The 24,208-nt window shown below is 43.8% G+C and overlaps 2 protein-coding genes across 2 annotated transcripts in view; one reads left to right on the plus strand and one right to left on the minus strand.

Moving 5' to 3' along the window:
• The window catches only part of UBXN4 (UBX domain protein 4), a 31,106-nt gene extending 25,006 nt beyond the window's left edge, over positions 1 to 6,100 (plus strand). The window contains exons 10-13 of the mRNA XM_065931459.1: positions 1 to 103; positions 1,717 to 1,848; positions 3,295 to 3,497; positions 5,442 to 6,100. Coding sequence (XP_065787531.1) covers positions 1 to 103; positions 1,717 to 1,848; positions 3,295 to 3,497; positions 5,442 to 5,580 — 577 coding nt within the window. The 3' untranslated portion in view covers positions 5,581 to 6,100. The remainder of the gene's footprint in view (positions 104 to 1,716; positions 1,849 to 3,294; positions 3,498 to 5,441) is intronic.
• Positions 6,101 to 9,874: 3,774 nt separating this feature from the next.
• The window catches only part of LCT (lactase), a 47,377-nt gene continuing 33,043 nt past the window's right edge, over positions 9,875 to 24,208 (minus strand). The window contains exons 10-17 of the mRNA XM_065927838.1: positions 23,015 to 23,305; positions 20,595 to 20,793; positions 18,817 to 19,019; positions 16,704 to 16,813; positions 14,951 to 15,085; positions 11,817 to 12,040; positions 10,751 to 10,978; positions 9,875 to 10,107 (exon numbers count right to left, since the gene is read on the minus strand). Coding sequence (XP_065783910.1) covers positions 9,875 to 10,107; positions 10,751 to 10,978; positions 11,817 to 12,040; positions 14,951 to 15,085; positions 16,704 to 16,813; positions 18,817 to 19,019; positions 20,595 to 20,793; positions 23,015 to 23,305 — 1,623 coding nt within the window. The remainder of the gene's footprint in view (positions 10,108 to 10,750; positions 10,979 to 11,816; positions 12,041 to 14,950; positions 15,086 to 16,703; positions 16,814 to 18,816; positions 19,020 to 20,594; positions 20,794 to 23,014; positions 23,306 to 24,208) is intronic.

Below are 24,208 nucleotides of genomic sequence, written 5' to 3' on the forward strand. Positions count from 1 at the left end.
CACTGTTGCGAGAATTCAGTTCCGTCTTCCAGATGGTTCTTCCTTTACAAATCAGTTCCCTTCTGATGCTCCTCTAGAGGAAGCAAGGCAGTTTGCTGCACAGGTAAATTTATGTGTTGAGTTGTAATGAAGGTCGGTGAATGGGTTATTAAGTGTAAGAGGGAAAAATTTCCAGGCAGAATTGGAAGAGTATGAGTAAGGCATGACTCATCCCCAGGAGGGAGGCACAAGATGCCTCTGGGATGTTGTGGAGTTTCCGTCATGTGTGAGTGCCATATGGGAACAGCATATCTGCTTGTTCTTTGAAAAGAGGGATTTGCTGACACCGTATAATAGACTCTGGAAGCTTTTCTCACTGTTCAGTGCATTGAGCTGGAGGAATGAAAAGCAAGTGATTTTCCAGAAGTCTAATCTAAAGAAGTTGTCCTCAATAAAAGATGCAGTTTTTCTTGGTCCTCTGCAAATTTTCTGCAAGTTGCTTAGAGTGCTGTGGGGCTGGCAGTTTTCCCACCATCTGCTGATTGGTCAAACCTAAAGATCAATAATCAATCTGTATTTGGCAACAAGTATCTTCCTCAAGAATTTACTTCCAGAACTTGGCCTTGTTCAAAATCTGAATGGGTGTGAAATAAACATCTTAGAAAATAAGATATGAGTACTTTCCAATTACTTTTTATTCTGATAGATTATGTATTCAAAATGAGGCATCAGATGTCCCTTAGGACCTAGGCTTATTATATGTACCAGTATTTCATGTATCACTTCAAGATTGAAATTAGGTTTCAGGTTTTTCTGCTAGATCTCTTCTGCATTTAGTTGGCTATTTCACTTAATAGGTCCCAAGAAAAGGATACCTGAAAAGCTTCTTCCACTGGTGAGCTTGGCTGGACAGTAAACTTATTTTATTAACTGTTTTCCCCAAGCTTTATAGTAGGATCCACTTCAAATAGCCTTTTTCATTCCTCTTTTGCCTTGGGGCCCCATTTGGGGCCTCCTCAAATGGCCTGCACTGGCCTGAGTCTTTTGCTTCTGCCACAGGTAAGTGAGGAGATCACATGAGTAAAGGGAGATCTCTTGATTGCATCAGTCCTGTTAGAACTTCACCTCAGTACAGTGATTTAATTTAATGACCTGATGTTGAGTGAGAACAGTGAGGGGTGTATATATATATATGACGTGAAGTAAAATATCTAAAAAAAACAAAAGTTAAATTCTTCCTTTAAAAGATTTTACAAGTACAGGTGACTTAACAGTGTGAATGTGATTGCGTTGCTTGCCCCCTGTAAATCCCTAGGACTGGATTATGTGTCTAATACGGGTTGGTTATGGACCATTTACTCCTTGAGTCAAGGAGGAGGCAAAAACTCATGCCATATATATATTTAAGTTTGACAAACAACAGTGAAAATTCTTAATTGCAAACTGTAGTCATAGTTAAGATATATAATTGTTCATTTTTATTCATCTTATTTAGTCTTGCTATTAGAAAACATATTCTTGGTATTTTGTGGTCATTTTTGAGTTACAAAAGCTTTTAAGTACTATTTGTAGTTGATAGCCTTCAGCTATTTTTTAAAGCACAGAGTTTTTATGAATGTTTTGATTTTATATTTAAGTGAACTTTTAGGTCAGTCATTTTGAATGTGTATAAGTTTGTAATATCTTACTTTAAATAGGCTCCACTGTAAGGTTTTAAAACTTATTTTTATATTACAGACTGTTGGCAACACTTACGGTAACTTTTCATTAGCAACAATGTTTCCCAGGAGGGAATTTACCAAAGAAGATTATAAAAAGAAATTATTGGATTTGGAACTTGCTCCAAGTGCTTCAGTGGTACTGTTGCCAGTATGTATATGCATGTATATTTTTTCTATTCTTATAGGTCTGTCTGTTCTGCTCTTGATTTTTTCTTATAATTAGAGGAAGGGAAAGTGAAAAAATATGCTGTGGATAATTAGAATCCAAGTTATCCAAAAATGTTAGATTACTTTATTGTTCCATTATCCCAGGCTTTATATTTGTAATGCTAGTAAAACACTCAGCACACTGTAAACACATTTTCAGCTTCTTCCCTCAGCTTTTCTCATGTCCAGAAAATGGCTAGTAGAATAGGAAAAACAATGTAGAATATCTGTCTAATCTACTGACTTGGTGTCATATATTTATTTATTTATTATTTATTTATTTATTTATTAATTATTGCTGTTTATCAATTAAAGTTTTAACATAAAAATCACATTAAGTTTTAAACATAGTAATCCTAACAACATTTTAATTTCTGATATTAAAAAAAAAGAGGCTCAGGAAATTTAAATGTGCCTCCTTAAGTGCCAGAGCTGGGCTGAGAGCCTGGGTTGCCCATAGCTTGGTTAGTGTATGGTACTGCCCCCAAATCTGCAGCTTCTCTTTCCCTGCCTTCAGTTACTCATGGGCAACTGCACTTTGAAAGTATTACATGGAAAATTCTAATAATTTTTTTCCTAATAATTTTAATAATTCTAAATAATTCATAAGTTTTAAATTACAGGCCATTGTGATAGTGTGAGGAAATCATGTGTCGTCCCATTTGGGACATGAATCATTCCTTTGTCCAGCGCATCCACACTCTACATGCTGCCTGATCATTAGTCACCTTGCAGCCCTCTTGGTTATCCGATAAGACTGTTGAAATACTGCAGTGCTTGTGTTCAGGTAACCCTGATTTTACATAATAATGGCCCCAAAGCTCAATACTGATGATGCTGGCAATTTTGATAGTCCCTTGTGCCTAATTTATAAATTAAATTTTATCACAGGTATGTATGTATAGGAAAAAATTAGTATATGTGGAGTTTGGTACGATCCATGGTTTCAGGCATCCACTGGGGGTCCTGGCAAGTATCCCCTGAGCTAAGGGTGGATGACTATAGTTTACCCTGACTGAAAGCAGGGCCTCAAACCTAAAACAGTCCTCCAGTACTCAGAATTTTTTGGAGTCATTGATACTTGAAATCTTTCTCTTTTTTAAAATCATTAAGACTTTTAAAATTGTTAACTTCATTACAAAAGTTTAGTTGTCTTAAATGTCATTGGTTCATTTCATTTCTGGTTTCTATGTTGTGATTACTCCTTAAAAGTTCCAGAAGTTCCTTGAAGTTTATATACACTTGAAAAATAGCAAAAGATGGCAGTTTTGCTTTATTGCAGTAAACTAAAATCCATAGGACTTTACCAGATAAAAAATTTATCTAGAACCTTGAGTGTGATGTGGTTGGGCTGATGTAGTCTTTATTTTGGTTTCTTCATTTTTAGGCAGGAAGACCAACTACATCCATGGTACATTCTTCCAGTGGAGACTTTTGGACATTGTTGGGGACAGTGCTTTACCCATTCCTTGCCATCTGGAGACTGATAAGCAACTTCTTATTTAGTAATCCTCCTCCTGCACAGACCTCAGTGAGAGCAGCGTCACTGGAAACCTCAAACCTTGCTTCGTCTAGCAACTCAGAAAAAAGGTATTTGTGTTTTCCCCATTTGCAAAATATATTAGTAATTCCCAATGCCTTATTCAAAATGAAAAAAACATTTTTATAGTACTTCGCCTTTTTTCTGTGTAAAGGGGAAAACCCAGCATGTTCTGAAGCTTTATTGTATCACCTGGGAAACTCCTTACCTTAGTTTTCTCAGCCATCTTTCTAAAACCTATTCCATGCAAAGCAGCTTCACTGCTACTGATTTTATTATTTCATTTATTGGATTCTCTTATTCCATAACAAAAGACATACTTCTTTCAGGTCTAAATAGCAGTATCTTTCTTGTTAGCCATATCTTGTCTGACAAGATGTTCATTCCATTAATTTCTTAGAGTCATCGCACATGATTACTTTGAGGGATCATTGTGCTCTAGATAATTTAACTGCCTTCTCTAAGTCATTTAAAGACCAAAGTGAGGAAACTGTGTATTCACTTGAAAATGTTGTCTTCTTCAGAGAGTTAACTTCATACTAGTTCCTTAACTGATAGGCATTACTTAATGGTTACTTACTTAACCATTGCACATGGCCATGGTTAGAATGGTAATACTAGTAGACAGCACTAATGATCTTAGCTCACACCTCTGTTAAATTTCTAAATATTTAAAAGAGGTTAATAGGAAGTATTTCCTTAAAATTTAAGATTATTCCCCCTTCTAATAATTAATAGCATAATTTATTACACTATATACCTACTGCTGTTCAATACTTTATTGGGCCATTAGTAGCAAATCCTCACACCAATCTTTGATAATTAATGAAAACCCTTGCCTCTGTCTGTTGTGAGTGCTAAGTTGCTTCAGTCATGTCTGACTCTCTGCGACCCCGTGGACCATAGCCCGCCAGGCTCCTCTCTCCAGGGGATTCTCCAGGCAGGAGTGTTGGAGTGGGTTGCCATTTCCTCCTCCAGGGGATCTTCCTAACCTAGGGATTGAGCTCACATCTCTTACGTCTCTGGCATTGGCAGGTGGGTTCTTTACCCCTAGCGCCACCTGGGAAGCCCCTGTCTGCTGTAAGGAGAGCCCTGATCTTGTGTCCTGTTGACGGTCTAAATGAAGATTTGAGTGAATATGGTTACTGGGCTGATGTAGTCTTTATCTTGATGTCCTTCTTAACTATTACTATGCAAGAAGACCAGTTATATCCTTAGTGCATTACTCAAGTGAGGAGGACACAGAAATTCTTCTCTTCTTATAGAGCAGCATTCAAACTAGGTCTTGTTAGGTCTGAATTTTAGAACTCCTACTGAGCAATGAGTGGAAGCATTTCATCCTAAAAGAGCTTGCTGAATGGATCATAAAAACTTAATTCAAAAAAGGGAAAAGATCTTGCATTGGGGCAAAGAATGGGACAGATGTTTATCTGAGTGGGTGAAGCTTTGTGTTCCATTATTGCTTTTTTTTTCTCTCTAGTATTGGAGAATGTATTAGTTTAAATTTCACCTGTTTCCTTCTCGTTTTCAGATGAAGAAGGTTTGTTTGTTGTTAATTGTCCACGTAGAAATACATCACTCTTAAAGATTTTGAGTTAAAATTGCTAACTGACCATTTCCATATATTAAGCTATGAATGGAGTTTGGGATAACCACTTGAGTGCTGTGTAAATTATAAATATTTTAGTAGATATATCAACTTGCATAAATAATAAAGGAGCAAATTAGTTGGCAGATAGTCCCACTGTTCTAAAACTTAATAAGTCATCAAAAAATACATGGACATGGGAAACATTTGACTGGTTTGGCTTAGAGAACAGATGGAGTTAAAAACCACCAAATATAAGTCAGCGTTCGTAGATACAAGGATCTCTTGTGGACTTTCCTTAAACTATAGTTGTCTTTGTACTAATGGCAGTTTAAAGGAAAAGACTCTGTTACTGCTGTTTTCATTTTATATCATTTTCCTTTTTCTCCCCCTTTTGTTTTATCAGGGAACCAGTCAGAAAAAGAGTGCTGGAGAAACGAGGGGAAGATTTTAAAAAGGAAGGCAAGATATATAGATTGAGGACTCAAGACGATGGTGAAGATGAAAACAACACTTGGAATGGGAATTCTACTCAACAGATGTAGTGTGACAAGTACAATATGTGCAAAAATCATTGTTTCTCTTATGATTTAATTCAGCTAAAATTCTGCTGGAGAAGTGGGACTGCTTTATGTGTTCCAACTCATCTACAAAGTGTCTCTCTATTCCTATTTAGTGGGTTAAAGTTGTTTAACTCAGACAAGTTAAGAGATCAGACAACTGGCTGCTAGGTCCTTGTATATGGTAACCAACTGCTAGAAGCCTAAAAAAAAGTCTGTGACAGCCTCCCTTTATCAGCTTTCTTATTCAGTATTTCATATGCCCATTTTAGCCCTATGCTCTCAGATGATACATTTGTTTAGGGCTGTTTTGCTCCAAATCCCTAAGCCAACACAAGGTAACTGTTTTGTCACTGAGTAATCTGACTCTGAGTCAGAACATTTTAACTAGCCAGCCAGGTGATAATTTGGGTTTAACTTTTCTTGCTCATCAGCTGCAAGCAAAATCTTGTAGTTTTTAATCTTACTTAAACACTGAATAAAAAAACTTTTCCAAAAATCAGAATGATCTTATCTTTGCTCTAAGTTTTGTTATTCTAGCATCTTTTTGTTGCACAGGGCTCTGTGGAGGTTATGTGTCTCTGAATCCCCCCACCCACCTGTACTGCCTGGAGCTATCCCAGGAAAGGAGGGACCACTTTATCATAAATATCACTGCAGGAAGAAATTTTCTGACACACACTGATGCTATGTTAGTATCTCTCCTAAGTCATGGAGGCATCATTTTGTTTGCATAATGTAGTGGCCTTTGTTCTCATTAGATGTAAAACAACTGCTGGTCTACAGCTGGTTCTCACTTTTATACTGGAGTTTTGCTCTCAGTGATGATAGTCACTCTTCAGAGAAATAAAGAACCTGTACTGTTGGGCGTGAAGTATGGAATTAAGATTTGCCTCTTGCTCATTTGGTTATTCTTAAGAATTTTGGATTCTTAATCGATTTACATGATGTGATATGTTTATGTTGGTAAAGACACTAAGAATGTCTGGAAAAGGGAGTGATTCTGACTGCTCCTTTCTAACCTTTTGTGTTCAGATTGGGAGATTGGGAGATTTGGTTAGATTGGTTTAGATTGGGAGATACTTAACGTTGTAGAAGGGCTCTGACTTTATTTTGTAATGGGAGGAGGAAATTTTCTCAGAGCAAATTTTGTGTTTCACCTGTGAAGTAACAATGGTAATAGTGTTGGCAAGGAAACAGACCAGGTATGTTGTTGGTAGGAGTGAAAACTAGGATAATCTCTCTGAAAAAACATTATCAGAAACCTTAAAAATTTCATGCTTTTTGATCTAAAAAGTTTTCCTAAGGCATGATCATAAATACAGGCAAAATTTAGGTATAAACCTGTTAAGCTTTATTTATTTTACCTCAGAATTAGAAACCAACTACATGCCTTCTGCAGAATTAAGTTTTGCTAAGGAAAAATGGGGCAATACTAATTCAACAATTTGATTTAACATGTTTATTGACTATTTGTTATGTGTTTGGGGAAAAAGCAGGATACAGAGCTGTAGGTACAGTATGATCTCAACTTTATAAACACATCATTTATAGTATGTGTTAACATAAAGAAAGAAAAACCAACAGCAGTAAGAGTGATTTATGTTACGATTTTAGTTCATTTTGCATCCTTATATGTCTTCTCAGTTTTCTAGAATGAAATTACTTTCATAATTTAAGGAATGAGTTTGAAATAGATACATCTCCAGCAAGCATCTCATTTAAGTAAAGGTTTGTCATGTTGAAAAATACAGCAATATGTGAATAAAAAACAATTTTCCCTTGAAAAAAAAATCAAATGCAGATCTTAGAGAAACATACATAAAAGAATGATTCACAATCTTTGAGTATGAGGATCCTTCCTCAGTTTAATATTTTTAAAAGTATAATGGTAAATTCAAAACAGTATGGAAGGCTATAAAATGACGTCTTCCTCTTGGCACCACACACCCAGTTCTAGTCTCCAGAAGTAATCTGTCTTAAGTTTCTCTTCTAGTCTTCAGAAAATTTTTATGTGTACATAGGCAAGTTGTAATCTTTATTTTTTAAATAAATGGGATCATATTATATGTATACTACTCTGCATCTTGTGTTTTAACATACACGGTCTTGAAGATCTTTCCCCATTAACCCATAGCTACCTCCTTAATGGATGCAAAGCATTTTACTTGATAAACTACCTATTCTCTTATTGCTTTCATTGGTTATTACAGTTTATGTGCTTGTTTTGTTTTTCTGTTACAAACTTTGCTACAGTGAACATCATCTTTGGGAAGGTATCATCTTAGCTGTGGAAATACACCTGTAAGTCACTGAATCAAAGGGTATTTGCAGTTTGGATTATAAAAAATGCTGCCAAATTGCCTCCTCTAAAGGCTCTGTGAATTTACAGCCCCAGTAACAAGTAGGAGAATGTGGATCTGCCCACATCCTTGCCAACACTGTATTACATTTTTTCATCTTTATCCACATGATAGATGAAAAATGGTATGCATCTTATATGCATCGTGTTGATTGTGAATGAAGGTGAACATCTTTTAATATTATTGGTTATTTTATTTTCTGAGAACTGCCTGTGTTTTCTTTGCCAGTTTTCATTTTGTGTTTTATCTTTTTCTTACTGATTTACAACAAATTTCATGTATATTAAGAAAGTTAGCTGTTTGTCTAACATATGCTATAAATATTTTCTCCCTGTTCATCTTGTGATGAGTATGTTGATGGTAATTTCTTGCCATAATTTTTATGTGGTCCTGTTAATCAGTGTTTTTATTTATGACCTCCGGGTCTTAAGTCTTGAATATAAAATACTTTTCCCACTTCAAAAAGTAATTTTAAAAAACCTCACCTGTCTGTTCTAGCACTCTGACAGGTTTCTAACATTCTCATGGGTTTCATTTTTTTACATTTAAATCTTACATCCTAGTAAGGAGTGTGGCTCCCCCTTCCCCCACCTGTGACTGACATCCTTAGAACTGACCTGTGACCCACCTCCATTTATGGACTGGTCCATCATCACCCTTCTACCCCCCCCCCCCATTTGGCAGGTCACCTCTGTCATGCACCCTGTCCCTGGTATGTAGCTGGTCTGTGTCTAACCTCTGTCTTCCTTTGTTGATCTTTCTGTTCACTCTGTTTCAAAACTATAACTAGCTTTATATTTTTTTCTCCTCCCCCCCCAATTTATCCTGGCTCTTTTTACAAGTGAATTCTGTGTGCAACTTTATATTATTTTCCTTTTCCTGCCCTACCCCTGCAGAAAAGTTATACTGACTTTTGAAGATTAATTTATGTAAAATTGACAGCTTGTAGCAGTTTTAGAACCATCTTCACCCCATCTGATCGACTTTTCCTGTCTGTTGGTGGGAGGACATGCTGGTGCCCCACAATCTTGACTGCCAGTTGGGGCCCACAGCAGTGGGTCACTCGGGTAGGAATTCTCTACACCTTGAGCATGATCAATCTTTTAAAACCAATTGAAAAAAACTATTAAAAAAAAGTCACCTAGATATCTAGAAAGAATATATAGGTTAAATAAGTTTGAGTATTCCATACTGTGATTGTCTCATGAGCACATTTGAGTGGAAGTGATAGACTCACCCACTTCTCTGAATATTTTGTGAATAAACATACAGATGTAGTGGGTGTGCTTCCCTCTGTCCTGTCTCCGAAAATGTGCTTGCCAGAGACACTGAATCCTGGTCCTCTGGCCTCCAGAAGCCAACAGCAGAGGATTAATGTGGTGAGGCTGTAAAAGGGGATGTTCATAACTTCTGTGGAACCCCTCTTCTGAGGAGAAGCACCCGTAGGAGACAGGACACCGTTAATAGCACCTTTTTCAGTTTTTGAGAAACAGAAGGTAAGAGAGGTTGGGAGGGATTTTAAAGCAAGAGATGACCTAGTGGTTAATCTTTTCATGAAAAGGATTGCTATGGTTTTTACTGTTTCCATCTTTAAAAATCTCTGAAAATTAAAACAGCTCAGTTAAATGACTCGCAGAACCTAGTAAGTTGAATTCAGTAACTAAAACGTATTTCCACAGGAGCCACTTGCAGGGTCTTCTAATGCCCAGATGAATTCCTGATACTGGGGCAAGGTGGGGATGCTTCCATTTTAATCAGGGACTTGAAATCCTTCACAATTAGTGTCTAAGAGTGCAGAGACTTTTACAAAGTCTGTCATAGACAGAGTATTAGATCATCAGTGGTGCCGGAGGGTGGCAAAGACTTGCAAAGAAACTAGGCATATTTTACAGAACTGGAGGAGGTGGTCTTCTGGGTCAAAATGAAGAACTGTGGCTCAGTTGCTCTTCGCCTGGTTGTGTGTGCTTTTGCTTGGAGCGCTTTTGCTTGGAGCTCTTATAGTACTTGTAGGACAGAAGTGCAGCACCACAGAATCCAAAAAGCATGAGAGCAAAGAGTACATAAAGCGCTCTCTGGGCCTCTGTTGTACCCAGCCTGAGGCCCAGGAACTGAATGTTCTGTCTCACGGGGCTGGCGGTGGGCTCAGCATCTAGGAGAGGACAACAGGCAATTTACGTACCAGTACAGATGGAGTTATTGCATCATGTTGACCTAGATTATTAAGCCCAAGCCAGATCCTTGCAGGAGAGAAGCTACCCTGGTATCCAAGGTCAGCACATTGCTGAGGTGACTCCGCACATCCTTCTCATGAGTTATGAGAGAAGCCACGTAGTTTTAGTTTTAAGTATCTCTCAGCAATTAGAGTATAACCTATACTGGATAATTGTCCCTTAATTTGTATAGTAGTTTATACTTTGTCAGTCATTCAGCAAATCTGGGGCACCTTACAATGTGCCAGGCACAGTATTTTTAGTCACTGTTTGATCCTGGCCTCGGTGTAGCATTTGCCTCATTTCTTGCCTAAGGTTACACAGCAAGTTAGTGGCAGGGCTGGGGCAAGAATCTAAACTTGCTGTTTGCAGGCTAGGGCCGTTTCTAGATGTAACTTTAGCCCTTGATACCTTTGTTCCATCCTGAGAATGTCTGGAGCATTCAAAGAAAAAATACTAATTGAATGAATGAAGGGGATGGAGAAGCAGGAAGGGCTGGTAATAAACTAGAGGAAAATGGAGTGAGAAAGGCCCGTTTGACCCTCCCCCTCTAGCTTTGTCCATCCCAGAGCCACAGCTCACCTTCTTGCTGAAGACAAGGGTGTGGCCCTGCAGCAGGGTCGGGGAAGCCACTGCACCGGATTATGGAGGCGTAGACCTTGGCTGACTCTCTGGGGATCCTTGGCAGAGCAGGGTCAGTATAGTTCACAAAATGCAAACCAAACTTATCTGAGAAGCCGGTGGCCCACTCGAAGTTGTCCATCAGAGTCCAAACCGTGTATCCTCGAAGGTCCACCTTATCCTGCATAGCTGCTCAAAGACAGAGGCCCCAGCATGAGTTTCTCTGAAGGTCTAAACCCCTCTCCACTGGGCCTGCTGGGGCTGTGCCTGCCCACAGTGCTCCCACAGTCCCCAGTTGCAGGTCAAGGCGAGCTTTTTTTCAGCTCTTGGAGAGAGCAGCCCACCCTGCATGGAGGAATCATTAGCTGGTCCCCCGTTGGTGTTACCACAGAGCCATCTTTATTTTTCTAGACAGGCTTAGCCCTAATTGGGAGCTAGGAACAAGCATAGACTAAATTAACCCTGCTGGGTCAGCTATCATCGTCTTCACATCTTGGGATACTGTTCTTGGGCACAGTCTCAAGGGACCCTTGGGAAAAATTTTATCTGGAATGAGATTTTCTAGTTGTTTCTCTCTGCTGCTGCATTGCTCATTTTCTTTTACTCAGCATTACATTCCCCTGTTATAGTCCCATCCCTGGTTGTTCTGCTGAGCTGTAAGGGTCTCGGACTTCTGCTTGGGGAACAAAAGATAATACAATCTCTCCAGCCCATTCCTCCTGGGCCTTGCCCAGACTGTCCACAGGAGGCCGCTGCTCTTCAGGGATATGGACACCGGAGGCTCAGACAGAAAAGGGCTGGCCAGGAACTCGGGTCCAGCTGCATCAGGTAACAGGGTTTTGCTTGCTGAACTTTAATGTAGGAAGGAAAAATTTTAGTGTGCAGCCCCCCAGAAAGGCTTAAACACAAAAGGAGGTAGAAGCCTCACCTTTCTCATCTGAGACTCATGGGTGCAGTATCAGCTGCTGCTGTTAGATGTTTCCAACAATAAAAGGCACACATAGAGGAAGGGGTAGGCCCATCATACCTTTGAGTGCCTCATTGATGTAACTGCGGAGGTAGTAGATCCTTGCAGTGTCGTTGAGGTATGCTTCTCCCCGATGGGACACTCCATTCTCTGTGACATAGATTGGGGGGTTGTTGTACTCCTCCTTCAACCAGTTCAGGATCCTCCTGAAGCCAAAAGGGGTCATCTTCAGCCAGAAGGAGCCGGAGTCTGGCCAGGAGCGGTCTGTGATGGAGGCCACTCCCCTGCAAGTTCAAACACTAGGGATTAGGTGTCAGTTTATAAATCCCAAGAGATGCTCTGCACAAAACATGAACAAGATTTACACTGAAAAACAAAAAAACCCTTTGACTTTTCAGCTCAGTCGCATCTGACTCTTTGCGACCCCATCCATGGACTGCAGCATGCCAGGCTTCTGCGTCCATCACCAACTCCCTAAGCTTACTCAAACTCATGTCCATAGAGTTGGTGTTGCCATTCAATCATCTCATCTCTCGTCCCCTTCTCCTCCTGCCTTCAATCTTTCAATCATCAGGGTCTTTTCAAATGAGGCAGCTCTTCGCATCAGGTGGCCAAAGTATTGGAGTTTCAGCTTCAGCATCAGTCCTTCCAATGAATATTCAGGACTGATTTCCTTTAGGATTGACTAGTTTGATCTCCATGCAGTCCAAGGGACTCTCAAGAGTCTTCTCCAACACCACAGTTCAAAAGCATCAATTCTTCAGTGATCAGCTTTCTGTATGGTTCAACTCTCACACCCATACACGACTACTGGAAAAACCATAGCTCTGACCAGATAGACCTTTGTTGGCAAAGTAATGTTTCTGGTTTTTAATATGCTGTCTGGGTTTGTCAAGGAGCAAGCGTTTCTAGGTTTCTTCCAAGGAGCAAGCATCTTTTAATTTCATGGCTGCAGTCACCATCTGCAGTGATTTTGGAGACCCCCCCAAAATAAAGCCTCTCACTGTTACCATTGTTTCCCCATCTATTAGCTTTGAAGTGATGGGACCAGATGCCATGATCTTTGTTTTCCGAATGTTGAGTTCTAAGCCAGCTTTTTCACTCTTCTCTTTCACTTTCATCAAGAGGCACTTTAGTTCTTCACCTTCTTCCATAAGTGTGGCGTCATCTGCATATATGAGGTTATTGGTATTTCTCCCGACAGTCTTGATTCAGGCTTGTGCTTCATTCAGCCCAGCGTTTCTCATGATGTACTCTGCATACTCCTTTCCCAATTCAGAACCAGTCTTGTTCCATGTCCAGTTCTAACTTGCTTCTTGACCTGCATACAGATTTCTCAGGAGGCAGGTCAGGTGGTCTGGTATTCCCATCTCTTGAAGAATTTTCCACAGTTTATTGTGATCCACACAGTCAAAGGCTTTGGCGTAGTCAATAAAGCAGAAGTAGATGTTTTTCTGGAACTCTGTTGCTTTTTTGAGAATCCAATAGACGTTGGCAATTTGATCTCTGGTTCGTCTGCCTTTTCTAAATCCAGCTTGAACATCTGGAAGTTCATGGTTCACGTACTGTTGAAGCCCGGCTTGGAGAATTTTGAGCATTACTTTGCTTTTCTCTTTTCACTGGTTGTAGTGACCTCAGTGGTGGTGTAACTTTGGACAGACCAACTAAACTTCCCACCAGTACACAGGAACGGGCTTACTCATGGACCTAACCCTCCAAGCCTCTCGGGAACAGGCCACACCTCACACTAGACGTGGAGGTGCTCACACTTTGTCTTCAGAGAAGGGGCTCCCTTGAGTCACCTATGTCTGGTCAACACCTCATGCAGGCCACAGGTGGTACACCCACAGGAATGAATATTTGGGCCCCCATTAGTGTATTCTAGGACCTGCGTTAAGTGCCCAAGACCCTGTTTCCCTCTCCAGTGATGGGCAAAGAGAGGGTATCACATTGTGCCAAAGGCGTGCCGCCAGGGAAGGCACAGGCTCATGCATTTCATTATAAGGACCAGCCATTTAGATATTTAACATCCACAGTCCTTCAATAAAAAGACCTTTTGCCAGCAGCTGGATTTATCTTGTTCAGCTGAACTGAATGTGGGACATTTCATAAGCTGAGCACAGGTGGCTGGGAAGCCAGTCCCAGGACCGGTGAGGTAGCAGAGTCGAGTGGGTGCTGAAACGGGAACCAGCGGGGGCGCCCCCTCAGCCCCTCTCAGCAAGCCTGACTCTGCTGGTTGGAGGATGAGTGGGAATATCTGCGCTTGTTTCCAAAGAATCCGGACAGATTCACAGCTACTGATGTGGAAGGGTGCTTGTCAGAAAAGGAACAAAAGGGACTTCCCTGGCAGTCCAACGGCTGGGACCCCGCACTTCCCTGCAGGGGGAGCTAAGATCCTGTGTGCCGCGTGGCACAGCCAACCAAAGCAGAACAAAACCCAACCAAAAAAAAGCTTTCTTAATCTAATAAAGAATGTCTACAGGAAAAAAAAAACCTACAGAAGACAATGAGTGTTGGAATATTAAACCTTTCCTCTTGAGATGGGGAATAAAATAATGTCTTTGTAAGTATTAGATGCTATTATAAAATAACAATGTCTTTGTAAATGTCTCAGTAAATATTAGATATTTAGCAATTTTTAAAAAAGGAACAGATACTGTGCATATGTGTAATCCTGCTTTTCTGTAATGTATTCCTGTATGGCATTTCTGACATACTATATAAACTATAATATATATATCATACATATAAAGAGAGGTAGTATACCTATACACATACAAACACTTCTGAAATGACAGGAATTTTCTCCTCTTGCTTTCTAACATTTCTACTGTGAACATACATTATTGTAATAGAGAAATGGTTTAACTTTTACCATCAAAGGTAAAAAAGAAAGTTATTTTAACTGAAATACATCTGATAAGTGAGAAAAATCTGATGAAAAAACATATATATGTAAAGTCTTAATTATTTTTAAACACTCTAAGCCTGCCTGCTTTAATGAAAAGCATCTTGGAAACCCTAGCCTGTATAACTGTCTGACTGACAGAGGTGAATATCAGGAATTGGGGCTGGTCTTGCAAACCCCAGGATACGCAGCATCAGGAGGCGGTTTCAGAGGCTGTGCAGGCCTCTAAGTGAGAGAGGGCACTCTGCTGTCTTTCCCAAGGATTGTTCCAGGCGCCCTTCCTTACCTGTCTGCATCGAAGGAAGAGATCCAAGAGGCATAGTTGAGGTTGTAGGCCAGGACAGTGGTGTAGTGATTGAACCCAAAAAAGTCGTAGGTGCCGTTGATCCTCCTCCTCTCGCTCTCCGTGAACTCAGGGAGCCTGGGCGGGAGGAGCCGTTAAGGGCGTGGGGCTTTGGGAAGGGACTGTCACAGGGCAGGGCCGGTGGAGGGCTCTGCACTCAGGTACCCGAGGTGCCCAGGGGCAGCCGACCAGGAGCGAGGAGAGGCCCTCCCAGGTGCCGCTGAAAGCGCCTGAGCCTCCTTCCACCAGGACACAGACCTCACCTCCCTCACAGACCCTCTCTTCCGGTTTTTTTTACTGTAGTTTGTTTAGACATGCTTGTTTTCTCCAAAGTCTGTCCTTACAAGTAGGGGAAATGCTTTTACAAACTGAATTGATTGACCTTTTGAGATCTGGACTTTTCTGCTCACATGATTTTACTGCACATTCTTTTTAAACATCTAGTGGAACATTTTCCATATATACATATATTTTTTCATTGAAGTATAGGTGATTTACAATGTTGTGCCAGTCTCAGCTGTGTGACTCATTTATATGAGTCTTTATGAGTATTTATACATAAATACATTCTTTCCACGTGTCCTCAGTGAGACTTTTCTGTGTGATGTGATTAACGTGCCCTTGTGTGCGGCACTTAGAGGTCCCCCCCTCCCAGATCCTGACCACATGCTGCTGGTTTAGGGTTGCTGAGAGAATGCCCTGCTTCGGTGTCTGAAACTTCATCTTGACCTTCCTGCTATCATTAACCTAGGAAAGAACCTTACTTCCTGGAGCTTCTGAAATACTGGGGCAAAACTAAGGCCCAAGTTCCCCACCCCATCCCTGCCATACGGTTTACTTCCCTGCTCAGGAGCCAGCAAGGGCTTCTCAGATCCTGTGGCTTCTGGACTGAGCCCCTGTGCCCAGCCTCCAGCCCCTCTACTGTGTGGCCTTGGCCCTCCCCGCGGCTGGGCCAGGGTCCCCAGTTGCAGCCGGAGGTGCTCCACTCGCTTCTACCCCTAGGCCGGTGCTCTTGCCCTTCCCCTTGGATCGAAAGCCTTCTGCTTTGCCCAGTGCTGTTCATTGTCAAGGCCCAGTCAGCCGACACCCTGTCCTGTCCAGGGAGTCTCCTGGGTCCACCCAGCCTGCCCTGATCTCATCTGAGTCTTCGATGCATGAAGAAAGCGGGGAATAGAATTCCTTGGAGTCATGAAGGTCACTGTCTTCCCAGCTGCCGTGTCAGCTCCTGAGGAAGCCACACTTAGGATCCCCTCTGTGCGGGCCCTGCTGGGCCTGGCTTTGGCCTTGGTACACAGTAGGTGCTTCAGCACGGTTGTGTTGATGGACTGGAGCACTCGCTTGTTGGAGGCCAGGGTTGAGAGATCAGACCTTTTGGCTCAGCAGGACTTGCCCTAACCAGGCCAGCACATGCGTGATGTAAGGGCTGGGGTGGATTGCTTAGTCCTCACAGCTGGGCTAGAGGAGGCGCAAAGAGGGAGCTCGTGGGTCACTAAGAAGTGGGTGCCCCAGACGTCCTGCCTATTCTGCAGAATAACGAGAGCAACTGCCCCTGTCAGAGCCGTGTCTGTCCGCGGCTGAGAGCTCCAGCTACACACTCGTGTCGTCTTTCCAGCACGCATGGAAGCGCAGACAGTAACCTGCCTAAGACACTCCTCTCCAACCCCAACAGCACCTCTGCCAGCCACCCAGGACCTACCGAGACTTGTTGAGGCCTTCCGCTAAGCTCCTGTCACGGATCCGTGTCTTCATCACCTCAGGGTAATCCCCATTCTTGAATATCGGATGTGCGAACCAGCCTCCCATGAACTGCAGTGGGGGTGGAGGACAGTCAGCGTTGGCATTAACAGGCAGGCTCCCGGCCCAGGAGTCACTGGCCTCGGGCCTCCTTCTCCCCACCCAGTCTTAAACCCGCCCCTCTTCCAAGGCTGTTTCCATGTTGCAGCTTAAATGCCCACGGGTCTTGTCACCGTGCTGGGAGTTCACTGTGGGCAGGGCCGTGTTCTCACCCCCTGCAGCTGGAGGGGTGTGAACGGCGCTGAGCCCTGGGCCTGCTGGGTGCTGCCTTGCTGCCCTTAGGAGGGCCGGGCCCAAGAGGCGGGGAGACTCCAAGCCCCCAGGCCCCAATTCCCTCACTGGCCACAGCGGAGGTCTAATGCCTAAGGACCCATCAGAACCTTCTAGGGTGGGCAGAGATGCGAGGCTCTCCTGGTTACCCAGGCAAAGGGTGATTCTTCATGCGCTTTGGACTTGCAGCCCTAAAGTGGGGAACTTTCCTGTCTGTTTTCTTGAATAAGGTTCAGGCCACCCTTAGCCCTTAGAGGGTATACACGGCGCTTGCGTGCTGTGACGCTGTGGGTCCTGAGAGGCTGGTCTCTTCACATCCTCCCTGCAACTGCTGGCTGCTGCCTGGAATGTGGGGTGAGAGCAGCCTTCCATTCTCAGCCAGAGATGAGGTTTAGAACATACTCGCTCCAGTAAAAGAAGCTTCAGTTCACTGGGAGGTGAGAAATTGTGTTTCTGGGGAAGCTGAATTTAAGAGGGGGTGTGTGGATCACTGTCCTGGGCTGCAGGATCGCAGCTCACTGACAAGCTGATGATTAGACTACAGTGTGACACTTCCGAAAATGAATTTCTGCTCTAATTCATCCGTTCTGTGAATCTGAAATGAGGGAATGCCTTAATTTCACTCCTAGGCTCCCCCCACAGCTGACTACCAAATGGAGACATTACATTCTTGTTTGCACTTAATTCATTTGACCACTTTTGTGAAGTTCCTTTGTGAAGAATTTGGCAAACCAAGGCCATTGGTGTCCTTTCAGAAATGCCGGTCTGCATGCTATTCCTCAGGGCCAAAAGTGGGGAGCAGCCTGGAGAGGGAGATGCTTGCCTTTCTTTCCTGATCCTGAAACACGGGAGAGGGCGCCTTCCAACCTCCCAGAGGCAGTAGCAGGAGCCGGGGACAAGCTATGCCTGAAGAGGGCTGTTCTCTCTCTCTCTCCTTTCAGGGCCCAGACTGAAATAAGGGGAGCCGTGTTGGCACCTGCTTACTTGTGTCTCTACTTCCTAAGAGCAACATTCCATGACCAAAAGATGCAAGTCCTTATGTTAACTCATGGAATTAGAAAATTAGGGGCGCTGATGAGTTTCACAGAATTCCAATTTAAGGAAGTCTCAGGCAGAGAAACCTTCCCTAGTGGCTCAGGCAGTAAAAGCATCTGCCTACAAAGCTGGAGACCCGGGTTTGATCACTGGGTGGGGAAGATCCCCTGGAGAAGGAAATGGCAACCCACTCCAGTACTCTTGCCTAGAAAATTCCATGGATGGAGGAGCCTGGTGGGCTACAGTCCATGGGGTCGCAAAGAGTCGGACACGACTGAGCAACTTCACACTAGGCAGAGAAAGTAAGGTCAGATGGCGACACCTAGAGGTGAAGTGTGACATTGCAGCCCAATCCTATCGTCACACCACCGACTGGAGAGGCTGAATTTCTGTTCTTTAGCCTCAAGCCCGTGTTGCATCCAGTAAGAGTTGTACGTATAACTGATTTTCTAAGACTTGAAAGAAAACTCAACCCCAAAGAACTTTCATTCCAGCAAACCTATGGGGTAGTTAGGTCACCTCCATTTTAAAGACTAGAAAACTAAGATATTAAAAGCTTTGATGATTTTCCCAAGTGCACAAAATAAGGTAACAGCAAAACAAGGCCTAGATCCGAAATCTTTGTTTCACAGGCTAATTCTGTTTTCATTAGATCATGACAGGAGGGGAAAAGAGAAGGAGTAAAAACAACGCCCAGAGGAAAATCTGACCTGAACGTATCTCTTGGCTGCCTCCACATCCTCCTGGTTGGAGGGGTCTCTAGGCTCAGCCCAGTCGCTGCTGATGGTGATGGAAATGATGCCACCTTGACGGGCACGGTACACATCATTGTACAGATGCCAGACCTCAGCATGAGCCTTTATCAGGTTGTGGCCAACAACGTAGGGGGCAGTGCCAGGCCTAAAGGAGATTCCTGGAAATACAGACATAGACGTCAGTGGAGCATAAACGTGGCCAGGACTCCCCTGGTGGTCCAGTGGTTGGGAGTCTGCTTGCCAATGCAGGGGACATGGGTTCGATCCCCAGTCCAGGAAGATCCCACATGCCTCAGAGCAACTAAGCCTGTGTGCCATAACTACTGAGCCCATGCTCCTAGAGCTGTGAGCTACAAGAGAAGTCCTTGCAATGAGAGGCCCTTGTACCACAACTAGAGAGTAGCCCTCAATCTGCAACTAGAGCAAACCTGCGCACAGCAATGAAGACCCAGCACAAGAATAAATGTGGCCAAGAACATCACTTTCTGCCTATAGGTGGCCTCTTGGTGTTTGGGAGAAAGACTGTAGATTTTGTCTTGAGGAAGAATGGAATTCAGATCCTGGCTCTACTCCTTCCTGGCTGACCATGTAACTTTGGGTGAGTAATTCAGCCTTTCTGCTTCTTTCTCTGCAAAATGAGCAATACAGAGTTCTCGTGAATAGTGTGTGTGTGAAGCACCCAGAAGCACCTGATGTTGGTTTCTATACCCCTCACCCAAAGAGTGGCTCACGTGTCTCGGGCAGAGTGCCTGGAAGAGTGTGTGCCTCAAGGGCTGGCATCCTGACTCTCTTCGGGGACCCACCGTGAAAGTAAGAGCTGGAGCGTATAGCTGATGGAAGCAGCTGGCAGATTCCTCGAGAGCAAACGTTAGAGAGGCAGCCTCTCATGTGTTGGAGGAACAAAAAACCAAAACGTCAACCAAGGACCAACGGCTGATGCATCTGATAATGCGTTGAAGCAGATCTCCCCTTGGCTCTTCCCAGCTTGGACACATAATCCCAAGAAATCACAGAAATGAACACAAATTTACTCTCTAAGGCTCAGAGTCAGAGAAAAGTAAAATCGGAGGGTTCTCAAAAGGCAAGGACAGGTTCACAATTCCTTATTCAAAATTCTTAGGAATACAATGTTGTAAATCAAATATACGTCTGTTAAAAAAGAAACTCAGAGTTTGATGTATTTAGAAATTAAAAGGTTTCTGTGTCTCAGAAATGTAATAAGTTGCATATAACATATTTACATATGACCCCAGCAGGGCTCAGGACAGCTCTCCATAATTAAAGACACTGATATATCTGCAGCAGAATTTTTGAAATTTCTAAGTGGGATGCCAACCTTATACTGGTTCATAACAGGTTAAGCCCAGGTCAGCCAAATAAAATACTGGGAAATTTGACCTTTCAGGAGTTGCCAAAAAAAAAAAAAAAAAAAACCCACTGTGGATCTGTATAGTCTGATGTATTGTCCTTTTCTGTATCAGTTAGTTCTCACCCTTGATCTCGGGGAGCTTCTTATCAGAGGCAGATCAGATGCACAGAGCAAAGAGGCCACTTGGCAGTTTGAGACGTGAGGGTCACGTTCAGCAGAAGTGTCAGAACGGAGCGGTGGGGGGCAGGAATTCTGAGGCCTTGGGGCTTTCCTGGCCACCTCCTCCAGGGCCACCTGGATTTCCTGTCTGTGGTGCTGAGAAAGCCACCCTCCGGTTGCTGACCAGTGGGGCTGAGGTCTTTACCTGGAGCTGCCGTCCCGTAGCCGTAGCCCTGGTTAGCAACGACGAAGGGCTCGTTCAGTGTGATCCAAAATTTCACCTTGTCCCCCAGCCTCTGGAACAGCACGTCTGCATACTCCTTAAACCGCTGTACGATCGTCTCGTTCTCCCAGCCCCCAACATCCTGGAGTGCCTGGGGCAGGTCCCAGTGGTAAATGGTCACCTGTGAAAACGCAAGACCAGCATTTCCATCAGCCTGCTTTTCATGGGAACCCACCGATGCTACATGCGCCAGCATAAATGTCTATTGCTAAGGATGAGGAGGAATGATGAGACAAAAAAGCTTCAAAGGTTCTTTGGAGGAAAGGGTAGGACAGCAGAGCTGAAGTGTGAGAAAAATTCATACATCTGGATCAGAGAAGCCTGGGTTTACTCTGCCCCCTACCAGCTGTGTGACCTTGGCTCAGGCACTAAGACCTCCGTGTCCTGCAATCACTGTGAGGCCTAAATCGCACGGCGGAGGACAGGAAAAGTGACTGACATGCTGCCAGCTCTTTGGCCAATGTTAGCTCTGACTGTAATCGAGGATCAGAAATGCTAGAGCTTCAGCATTCTGGATAGAATGCTCTGAGGGTTTCAGAAGGAGGTAAGCATTTTGCTTGTTAAGAGGCATCCCCAAGGACATCTAGAGTGTCTGCAGGCTCTTCCTGTGGGGTGGGAGCCCTTTGCTGGAGACGGGCCCCTCTGGCCACACCCATGTGGTGGCCTTTCCTCCCCCGGGTCCCCTCCGGATGCTCCTGACACACCCCCATGCCGGGGTCTCCACTGAGCTGCCAGCCGTCCTCAGCTCAGACCCAGTCTTTCCCTTTCCCTGAGATGCCCTTTGCCTGCCTAAGCACCCACCCAGATTCTCTTCTTTTTTTAAGACCCACACCTCCTTGAAGGTTTTTATGGCCATATCACTTTTCTGCCTGTCTCAATGTCCTTAAGAACTACAGGGATTCCTTGATGGTTCAGTGGTTAGGACTCCGAGCTTTCACTGCCCAGGGCCCAGATTCATTCCCTGATCGGGGAACTAGGATCCCACAAGCCTTGTGATGCAGCCAAAAATAAATAAAAGTTTAAAATCTATAAATAAATAAAAGCTTAAACACTATTTTAAAAAACAGGAACCACAAAATAATTTTGCCCTGAGTTGTGTTCTCTCTGAACTGTGTGTAATGGATATTGCTGCCCCCCTGATCTTGGGGTCTACAGGACAGCCACTGGCCCTCCCATCTCCATCACAGCTGGTACTCACACGCACTGTAATAAATGCTGCATGACCAATTTATTCCTGCAGTGCTAGCAGTGTGAGGAGTCCAGGTAGCACTTTTTAAAATTAAATATTTATTTTTATTTATTTATTTGGCTGCACTGGATCTTAGTTGCAGCATGAGAACTCTTAGTTGTGACATGTGGGATCTAGTTCTGTGACCAGGAATCGAACCCAGGCCCCCTGCATTGGGAGCTTGGGTTTTAGCCAGTGGATCACCAGGGAAGTCAGGCAGGTAGCACTTTCACTTGTAAAAGTCTCTGCTTTGTGGGGTGGGAAGAAGAGGGCTGTAATTTGGAGATTATACTCTGGCTGTAGTACGTAATCTCCAATCACTACAGCAGAGGACACACCAGTACCATAGAGCTAGTGCCCTCTGGCCCTTTATCATAAATGCCCCAGGGGAAAAGGAAAAGAGTTCTTAGGCTCCCAAGTAAAAGGTAAAAGATCTGGTGATAGTGAAGGAAACCCCCACGTGAGCTTTATTATTCATAAAAACTCATTGCTTAAAAGCACACGAACTTTTGCCTCAGCAGTTCTGCTTCCTAGGATCATATCCTATAAACTTCTACCCTAATCTAATTATGTAACTACAGTTACACAGACAGAGGAGCCTGGTGGGCTAAAGACCACAGGGCTGGAAGGAGTAAGGACTGAAGCAGCTTAGCATGCATACACACTCATTGCAGTGTTGGTTCCAAGGGAAGAAGAGCAAAATCAGGGAAGAGTGTCCACTAATAGGGAAGTGATTAGAGAAGTGAGGTGCAATTTCCACATAACTGAAAAGACAGAAAGAACAGATGAGGAAAATACACATGGATATGGAAATACCTGTAAAGAGTATCAGACTATATGTATCAATCATACCGTTAGGAAAAAGGAAGGGAAAAAGCATAAACACACACACACATGCATATTGCCTTCTGGTCAGAAGCCCCAAAGAACATGAAAACTCAGCAAACTTAGTCACCTGTAAAGTGTGGCGGTCAGGGACAGAAGGAAAATCTTTACAGGCAACTCAAAAACTAAACTTGGCAACAGCACGTTTTCCCCACAGTAGATACGCTCCGCAGCCCAGCTGGCCCCCTCTCGAGGACTTGACCAAGGCCTGCTCAGGGCCCCACCTCACCTGGGGTTGGATGTTGGCGGCCAGCAGCGTGTCGATGAGCCGCACGTAATAGTTCAGGCCCACTTCATTGATGTACTTGTTGGTCCCGTCAGGGAGGACGCGAGTCCAAGAGATGGAAAAGCGATAGTGGGTCACACCCAGGGTCTGCAGGGCGACCAGGTCCTCGGCAATCTTGTGGTAACTGTCACAGGCCACGTCTCCCGTGTCATTGTTCTCAACCCTCAGGGGTGTGTGAGAAAACGTGTCCCAGATACTGAGTCCTTTGCCATCTGCTCTCCATGCACCTTCGATCTTAAGATGACAAGACATGGTCAAGTCACTCATGTACTCATGTCAGGTGGGGAGTCCTTCCTATCAGTGGGGGAGTCCTGGGTCAGGCCGTAAGTCAGCATCACCTTCTCTGCTCCCCCGACTTCTCAACTCCTGCAGCTTTCTGAACGTCATGGCACTATCTCACTGCACTGAGCAGTTATGTACCTGCTGACTGGCTTCCCTCCAGCAAGACTAGGCAAGACTGGACGTGGCCTCTTTCATCTTGGTGGCCCGGCTGTCAGTGCAGCAATGTCTGGTATATGGTGGGTGCTCATTAAACGTTTCAATGAACAATCTGATGTGCCTTAACCCCAAGCACAGTCAGACAAATCCTGACGATGCCAGACGTGGAGGCAGAGTTTCTAATCAGGACGGGTATCATTGTTCCCATGCCTTCTTTTCCTCCTTTCACCTAATCTACATGGAAACTGACACAAGCCACTGAGCAAATGCCTACGCTTGGGCTTGGGTAGTCCAAGACGTGTAATTTCTATAAATTACTTTAAAACACTTTGACAGGTATGGTGTGATACTCTGTGACTGGCTGCAGCTAAGGCAGCGTGGTGTATTAACCAAGAATGCACATCCAGGCTTGGCCTGCTCGGCCCCTGTGAGAGTGGCAGGGCGTTGGAGCAGCGGGAAGGCACAGGTGTTGTCCATCTGTGTGAAGGAGATGGCTTGGTGGTTGGGAGACTAGTTAATGCAGGGGGACTAAGACAATAAGTGACTATGTTGAGGATATTGGGAGTTGGATTTCTCATCATAGGAGAAGAGAGATATGACTATGAAAAGCGGGAAAGCCAGCACTAACCTTGTGAGTAGGATTGGACTTGGAGGTATCAAAGTGTTTTTTTTAAACATACATAAAGAAGTGGGTGGATG

Source organism: Muntiacus reevesi, chromosome 3, assembly GCF_963930625.1.
Source record: "Muntiacus reevesi chromosome 3, mMunRee1.1, whole genome shotgun sequence".
In the NCBI taxonomy this organism is placed as follows: Eukaryota; Metazoa; Chordata; class Mammalia; order Artiodactyla; family Cervidae; genus Muntiacus; species Muntiacus reevesi.